This window comes from Gracilinanus agilis, chromosome 1 (genome assembly GCF_016433145.1).
Source record: "Gracilinanus agilis isolate LMUSP501 chromosome 1, AgileGrace, whole genome shotgun sequence".
Lineage (NCBI taxonomy): Eukaryota > Metazoa > Chordata > Mammalia > Didelphimorphia > Didelphidae > Gracilinanus > Gracilinanus agilis.
In genome coordinates, this window is record NC_058130.1 from 721,158,416 (window position 1) to 721,167,318 (window position 8,903).

The 8,903-nt window shown below is 44.8% G+C and overlaps 1 protein-coding gene across 1 annotated transcript; it reads left to right on the forward strand.

The window, feature by feature from the left end:
• Nucleotides 1-3,909: 3,909 nt before the first annotated feature.
• Nucleotides 3,910-7,952, forward strand: CASP14 (caspase 14). Its single transcript, XM_044658549.1, has 6 exons — nucleotides 3,910-3,942; nucleotides 4,170-4,319; nucleotides 4,531-4,756; nucleotides 5,190-5,315; nucleotides 5,565-5,668; nucleotides 7,848-7,952. Exons 1-6 carry the CDS (start codon nucleotides 3,910-3,912, stop codon nucleotides 7,950-7,952), a joined length of 744 nt encoding a protein of 247 aa, XP_044514484.1.
• The last annotated feature ends 951 nt before the right edge of the window (nucleotides 7,953-8,903 follow it).

The window sequence follows — 8,903 nt, forward strand, 5'->3', positions numbered from 1 at the left end:
GTAGATGATAAAGTTCTGCACATGAAACATTTAATAAACATTTATTAAATTTCAATTTTGAAGACCTGGCTGATAGAAATCATTTGAGTGAGCAGGCTCTTAAAGTTGTCTGTGAACTGCTAAAGTTCAAGATTCTTGGCCTCAGTGCTCCTAGTTTTGCCATTCTCCCCCCAGGCAGGAGGTCCTGGGTGAGCCTTGTTTGGGTGGAGGCCAGAGCCTGCGTGTCTGGGCATTTAGCCAAGTTTCCTCATTCAGCCCCTGTGTAGGGAGTTTCCTTTTCTCTCCACTAGTACAAAAGGAAGTCAGGAAGAGCATTAAAGTCACTGGCAGTCAGGGTGACAGCTAGCCTAATATAGACAGAACTCTCTCCTCTCAACACAAGGCATATTTCCTCTGCCCACTGTGACCAAAGGTGAGACACAGAAAAAGGAGGGAATTTGATGATGCACCTGTGACCTGGGTTGTCTCCAACACCAAACACCTGGGCTCAGGACCAGGACTGAAGCCTCCTTTTTCCTTCTCCAAGACCAAGTCACCTTCCTGACCCTTCCTCTGCGGGTTGCTGCTCTCAGAGTGGGTAAGTGATGCCCTCCATGTTGGGATTTGCGCAAGGGACCTTTTCTCTTGCCCTATTTCTTCTCTGCTCCTTCTCCCTCTCCCTTCTGGGAAAAGCGTCCTTGTCTGATGGGACTAAAACCAGGTCAGAGCAAGTCATTCATTCATTCAAGAACTATGTACTTACCCATGGGCTCCTCTGGGCAGGGCCCTGTACTGGGTCCTATGGGAGATTCAGAGGAAAAGTACAGTCTTTCCTCCGCACAGATACCCAATCTACAAGTAGTTATGATACAAAATTGCGTGAGAGGGACAATGTGTCCTCGGTGTTAAGAGAGTGCTCTGGGGGTTCACATTGTTTAGGAGTCCCAACCAGAGGAGTCAAGAAGGCTTCTGGGGCAGATGGCATTTGAACTGGGACTCCAAAATTTCAGTAAATAGATGTGATGGAGAGGGTGTTACAATGGAATCATAATCATGAGTCAAAGCTATAGGTGGGAATTTGAAGGCAAGTGTGTGATCCCTGAGGCAGAGAAAGCTAAGGTTGTGTGGACTTGGAGAAGCTTGGAAGTGAGTTGATATGGCTCTGAACCCCAAAAGAGCTCTTTCTATCTTTCACTGACAGTCCCATCTTTTGTTTCTTCCTCTTCTTGCCCCCAGCATACCTTTTTTTTTTAAACCCTTGTACTTCGGTGTATTGTCTCATAGGTGGAAGATTGGTAAGGGTGGGCAATGGGGGTCAAGTGACTTGCCCAGGGTCACACAGCTGGGAAGTGGCTGAGGCTGGGTTTGAACCTAGGACCTCCTGTCTCTAGGCCTGACTCTCACTCCACTGAGCTACCCAGCTGCCCCCTCCCAGCATACCTTTTTAAGCTATTTTTCTTGCTAGATTCATGTATTCATGGTCTTTGCTCATTTGGGTTTCTAGCCTTCCTGACATTATTCTCTCGGGATTGTATCCAGTGTCTCTATGTTTTTTTAGCCCTGTTTCTACATACCCTCTCTCTGCAAGCTCTCTGATGAGGCCAAACTGACCTTCTTGCTCTTCTTCACACAAGGGACCCTCCACCTATTTCCCCTATGCCTTTGCAGTGGTTGATCCCATGCCCAAATGCCTTTTTTCCTGATCACCAGTCAGTCAACAAGCATTTGTTAAGCATTTTCTATGGGCTACACTGTGCTAAATGCAAGACATATAAAGAAAGCAAAAACGTGGTCCCTGGGGCAGCTAGGTGACTCAGTGGATAGCCAATCATGGAAACAGGAGGTCCTGAGTTCAAATCTGACCTCAGACTCTTCCTAAATATGTAACCTTGGGCAAGTCAACCCCAATTGCCTAGTCCATATAGCTCTTCTACCTTGGAATCCAAACTTAACTATCAATTCTAAGACAGAAGATAAAGGTTGGTTGGTTGGTTGGTTTTTTAAATGTGGTCCTTGTCCTCAAGGAGCTTGCAATCTTATAGATGAGAAAATATGCAAAAGAAACTGTACATACAAAATATAGGGAAGATAAATAGAGGGAAGGCACTTGAAGTAAAGGGGACAGGATGGGGTTGGGGACTGGCAAAGATGCACAGATTTCAGCTGAGTCTTGAAGGAAGTCAAGGAAGCTAGAAGGTAGAGGTGAGGACAGAACATATTCTAGGAATAGAGGATAGTCTAGAGATGTTAAGTCAGGATTGAGGAAAAGCAAGAAAATCATTGTTACTAGATCCTAGAATATGTGGTGGGAAGTAAAAAAGTAAGAAGCCTGGAAAGGTAGGAAGAGGTCAGCTTTCGAAGGGCATTAAAAGCCAAAGAGAGAATTTTCTATTTGATCTTGAAGGTAATAAGGAAGTCACTGGAGTTTTTTGTGGAGGGGGTGCCATGGTCAGACCTGCACTTTAGGAAAGTCATTTTGGTAACTACCACCTCTTGGAATCATTTGTTTCCTTCAAAACTCATACCAAGCACCATTATCTATTTGCAGCCTTTGGTGATCTCTGCTTCGGTAATCCCTCCCAACTGCCAGGGTCTTCCCTTCAAATATTATCTTGTATTTACTTTGTATAAGGGCACCTAGGTGGTACAGGGGATTGAGCATTGGGCTTGGAGTCAGGAAGATTCATCTTCATGAGTTCAAATCCAGCTCTAGACACTTACTAGCTATGTGTCCCTAGGCAAGACACTCAACTGTTTGCCTCAGTTACCTCATCTGTAAAATGAGCCAGAGAAGGAAATGGTAAATTGCTCCAGTATCTGTGCCAAGAAAACTCCAAATGAGGTCATAAAGAGGCAGACATAGCTGAAAAACAACTAAGCAACAACAAAAATTATTTTGTATACTCTTATATAGGGACCTGCTGTTTTCCTTCCAACCCAACCCACCTCCCCCAAATATATGCACTTTGACAACAGAATTTTGTCTTTTTATACCCACTGCCTCGTGCAAGGCCTGCTTGTTTTAGTTATTGTAGAGCTCATTGTTTGGTCAATCAATTGATTCATTCTTTTGCCTGTTCTTGTTTTTATTTTCTTAAGACCTCCTCCCAGGCCCTGCTTTCTCCATCTGTAAAATGAGGAAGACAGAGACTAGATAATTTCTAAGGTCTTTTCCTGTCTTGCCCCCTCCACTAGCTTTCCTGGCTTTCTTCAAGTTTCAACTCAAATCCCAACTTTTACAAGAAGCCTTTGACAGTTCCCTCTTTCTCCTCCGAGATAGAGTCTTTCCCATGAAATTACCTACCATTTTCATTGTATCTATCTTATATGTACATGTTTGTGTGCATGTAACCTTCTCCATTAGAATTTGAGCTCCTCGTGGGCAGCAGAGAGCATATTTTTTCTTTCTTTTCAATCTCCAGTGCTTGGCACCCAAAAGAACAAAATGCTTCTTGACTTGACTCTTCCAGCTCTAAATTTTTGACTAAAAAATCTCACTCGACAGGCATTTTTTTCTGTACTAAAGAAGAAGAGATCATAGAAATAGCATCAAAGTTGGAAGTGATAATTATTAGAGATCGTTTGTTTCAGACAGATGAGTGAACTGAAGACGAGAGAAATGAAAGGATTTGCCTAAAATCACACACAAAATCTGGCATCACTGGGTTCTTGACTCTGAGCCCTGTGCCCTCCCCATTACACTGTACATGATCTCTCCTCAAAAGAGAAAATTAAACATTTTAATAATTTTTTAAAGAGGAGAAAAAGACTTTCACATCGACTCAATTTCCCTGTTGAGTGCAATGGGAAACATTTCCAGTCTCTGTACCCTATATCTGTAACTTCCCCCGATTCCTCTGTGCCAGCTCCACTCCCTTGCTTTTTCCTTCAAGATCCAGCCTAAAGCCAAGGACAAGAGTGAGAAGAGACATGAGCTCCAAGTCCGAGTATACTTCAGATCAGGTGGGTTCATTCAGGGTGTAAGAATGGACAAGTCAACAAGTAATAGCTCATAAAATGAGGTTGGTGGTGGGGAGGACCTGGGGGATGTGGTGGAGAGATGGGAAGGAAGGAGGAATCTCACTGAGGATGGGGAGTGGAGATGAAGGCAAAGCCAATCATTCAGCCCAGGAGGGAAAAGGTTCCTGGGCCTATTGTGCCCTTGACTCCTGACCTGGTCTGGGCCCTAGGATGCTTATGACATGTCAGATGCACGTCTGGCTCTGACCCTGTGTATCACCAAGAACCGAGCAGGATCAGAGACTGATGTGCAAGCCCTAGAGAAGATGTTCAAGACCCTGGACTTTAAGAACACAGTGAAGAGGAATCTTCCAGCTAAGGTATGGCACCATTCCCAACACCTCCCTTCCCCAAAGGTTCTGGTGAGAGATGGTCCCAGCCCAGGAGAACGGGGGAAAGGGGGGACGAGGTTCTAGATTCCTCTTCTCCCTTCCTCAGACACTCATTTGGATGGCTTCTGAGCTACCATAGCCCCTTAACTCTCTGGCCCTGTCTCAGGCAAGACCCCTAGACTTGAGTATCCTCTGACAGGGTTTCTGGGAGGAGCTAGAAAAGTTCAGAGATGACATGGACCAGATGAAAGACCCAGTGAGCTGCTGCTTTGTGGTGCTCATGGCCCATGGCGAGGAAGGCATACTGCAAGGGGTTGATGGCAATACCATTCGACTGGAGGAACTCTTTTGTATGCTCACCAACAAGAACTGCCGGGCCCTTCGGGGCAAGCCCAAGGTGTTCATTGTACAAGCCTGCAGAGGAGGTAAGCAGAGGAAAAAATGATGAAAAGGAGGAGGAGGAGAAGGAGGAAGAGGAGGCAGTGACAGGATCTCTCTAACCTGCTCAGCTCAGCATGAAGTCCAGAGCTTGGGGCTCAGCATAGCAAAGAGTTCAACAGAACCAACCCAGTGCCCAGAACCCAAAGAGTCCAGTGCCCATAGCTAAGAGCCCAGATTCAGAACCTAGACATTTTAGAAATCTCTGCTCTCAGAATCCAGCTTAGTTCAGATCCTAGAATCCAGAGAAGGCAAAGTCCAACCCACATGACCCAGCACAACCCCAAACCCAGCATTTGTCCTCATATCCTACTTTCCCTATTCTCAGGTATTCTCACATAATTGAGCCCTATTAGGACTGAAATGTTTTCCTACCTCACTCTCTGTTCTGAAAATCATGTCTCCACCTGTACTTTTTAGATCAGAAAGATGCTGGTGAAGTGGTGAAGCCAAATTCGACTGGAGGGGATGTCCTCTTGACAACAGAACGACCTCCCAAACTCCCAACTTTCTCAGATAGTCTGCATGTCTATGCCACAGTGGAAGGTAGGGATTGCCCATCTGCTCCCTGGAGATGCTCCTTCCCTACCATCCCTATCCATAGTCTTTCCCATTTCTTCCTTTATGGCTCTCCTGTGCCTCCCCAACTTCCTCCCCATGACCCTTTCCTCCAATCAAGGACAATTCTATTGTTCCTCTATATTTTCCCTCTAAGATCCAATATCTCCCTCATACAATCCCCTTTCAAGGGCTTGTGCCTGCTTATAATACAAATGGTCTTCTTGGCTTTCCCAGGGTACATTGCCTACCGGCATGAAGAGGATGGTTCCTTTTTCATCCAGACTTTGACAGATGTGTTTGCTAACATGAAAGGCAACATCCTGGATCTCCTGACTGAGGTGAGAGGCAGAGGAATGGATGAATCCCAAAGCTTTCCTTCCTACAGGACTTTTGTCTTTCAAACCAGAAATCCTGTCCCTCTGAGGGTAGGGAACATGAAAAAGAATGGGATGCAGGACAGAGGAGGATGGGAGAAAGAAAAAAAAGGAAATAAGAAAGAGCACTAGAGCTGAACCTCAGATCCCAATTATGTAACTTCTAGCTATATGACCTTGGGCAAGTCACTTTACATTTTCGGTCCTCAATTTACTCATCTCTAAAATGGAGATACTACAGTAGATATGCTCTCTGACATTCAACTATAAATGCTATGGTCCCATGAATGCATAGCTTTCCCAACTCTATTTCCCTCCTTGTAAGAATTCATCCATGTCCTCAGTCTTCAGTTCTTTCCTCCCCAACCTCTATCCCCTCCAACTCGAACCTTCCCTTCCTCTCCTTCATCTTGATATCCAAAAGCATCCAGCCATGTCAGGCCACTGTTCAAGAATTCAATCAATCCAACTCATAAATATTTTAAGTGCCTGTTATGTGCTAGGCACTGTGCTAAGCCCTGGGGATAAAAGAAAAAAAAGACAAAAGACAGCCCCTGCCTTCAAAGAGCTCACAATCTACTCAGGGAGACAACATGCAAACAAATATATACAAAGTTAGCTCCATACAGGATAAATAGAAATAATTAACAGAAGGAAAGCACTAAAATTAAGAGGAGTTGGGAAAGGTTTCATGTAGAAGGTGGGATTATATCTGGGACTTAAATAAATCCAGGGAAGTCAATAGTTGGAGTGGAGGGAAAAGTATTCCAGACATGGGACACAGTCAGAGAGAAAATGCCCGAAGCCAAGAGATAGTGTCTTACTCATGAAAGAGCCAGGAGGCCAGTGATACTGTGTCACTAGATCAAAGGGTAAATGTTGGGAAGTAACATGGAAGAGCACTGGACAAATAGAGGGGACTTTGGTGGCTCCCTTTTGCCTTTAGAATAGAGCACAGTGGGTAGTTAGGTGGATAAAGTGCTAGCCTGAAGTCAGGAAGTCCCGACTTCAAATCCAGCCTCAGACACTTGTGTGATTCTGGGCAAGTTATTTAACTTCCGTTGCCTTTGTTCCCTCATCTGTCAAATGAATTGGAGAAGGAAATGGCAAACCACTCCAGTTTCTTTGCCAAGAAACCTCAGAAGCAGTCATAAAGAATCAGAGCTGAAAACAACTAATGGATAACCAAATAGAGGGCAGACTCCTCAATTTCGAATTTAAAACCTTTTATAATCAGGCTCCAACCTATTTTTCAAGGTGGATTACGCATGATTTCCCTTCAACGACTTGAAGCTCTAACCAGATTACTCTACCCTATCATTCCCTATATTTGAAAGCCTACATCCTTCCTTGGTACATTCACATGGGCTTTTCTCCCATCTCACTTCTACCTCTAGAAGCTAGCTCCTTTTCAAACTCACCTCCTCCTTCAAGAGAACTCTCTCTGCTTAGTGTCCCTAGCTCAAATCATTGTGTAATTATCTATTTAGACATCTTTGAAGATACCCAATCCTCCTATTGTAGAATATAAGTTCCCTGAGGAATTATCCCCTTTTTGTCTTTGAATCTCTGGTACCTCCTAGCACATGTTTAATAAATGCGTGTTGACTGGTTAATTCAACCTCCTTCTGTCTTCCTCCTCCCTTTAATTTTTTCATTCTTTTTCTTCTTTTCTTTCTTCTCTTCTTTTCCTTTCCCTCTCCCTTTCTTCCTCCCTTCTCTCTTCTTCCTTCCTTTCTCTCTCTTCCTCCCTATTCCTCCTCTCCTCTCCCTACCTCAGAACCCAGACAAACCAGGCACCGTCTTTCAGCTAATGACTTTCCCTGGCAGACAGACTCAGGTAGCTCTCTCTTCATAAACCCTAGTCTCTCCCCTACCTCTGCTGCCATCTCTCCCTCCTATAAAGCAGAAGCCCCCTTCATGGTAGTCTAGGCCAGGACCACCCTGAGGGGTTTAGGGACAAGGCAACCACCAGGAAGATTGCCTTTACCATCCCCCCCCCATTATGTACACTGTGGGTGCCTCTGACATTCCCAGGATCTTACTTGAGTAGAAGTCGTGCTAACAGCCCTAGAAATGGCCACTCCCCAACAAGACCAACAAAAGACCCTGAGGCTCACCTTGAATTCCCATGTCCATACAGGTGACTCGGCGCATGGCTGATGCTGAACTGATGATAGGAGGCAAGCCTAGGAAAGTGAATCCTGAAGTTGATAGCACTCTCCGAAAACTGTTGTATCTGCAATAATGGGAGGGATCTTGGATGAGGGATCTTAGCCTCCGGTACTCCATTGGTCTTAATTAGGCTGACCATCACTGGCCTATGCTTATAGACCCTCTCCAGTTCGTGGCCAAATGACACAGCCTTCAAGTACCCAGAGTCACCCTTTCGCTACAGAAAAGCATCAGAATGGATTCATCTTCCTAAAGCATGGCATTTATCAAGTCAAACTCCTATCTGGCATTCAACACTTTCCACAGTCTGATCCTATACTCCATCTGCAACCTTATTTCCCCACCTCTGCTTCAATTAGGCTGATCTCTTTACCCCTCCACATCACAGTTACTTCTTCTCTCTGCCTCCCCAACCACCACATTTCTGCTCTCCACCCCCATACCCCAAGTCAAGTAGGCTGGTTGCTTCTGTGAGCATACTGGAACTCCATAGGAAAATGTAACCTCCTCAAGGGCAAAGACTTTTCCTTTTTTGTCTTTGTGCCCCCGGTGCCTAGCACAGAGCCTGGCACACATCAGGTGTCTGATAAATGCTCCTTGAGAAGAATTATCTATCTTCCAAGACCCAGCTCAGGCCCTACCTCCTCAGAGCCTTTCCTGATTGCTCCAGTGCATGGTGATCTTGCCTCTTCTGACATAATACACAGTCTGTCCCATACACGCAGCATTATACGCTGGCTTCTATGCTCTCTTGAATTGTTTCCTGTGTGCATGCTATTAATAATAGTGAAGATGATAGCTTATTTCTAGAGCAGTAATGATTTCATTAAACGCTTTCATTAAATGACTCAATATTGGACTCAACACTGGGTGAAACTTTCACTATAACCCCATCGCTCTTCCAAACTTCCCTGGAGGGCATTGCCATCCTTCTGGGCACTAAAATTTGTACCTTTGGTATCATCCTCACTCTCCTTCATCCTATGCATCCAAAAAGAATTGCCAGATTTCATCATTTCTACAT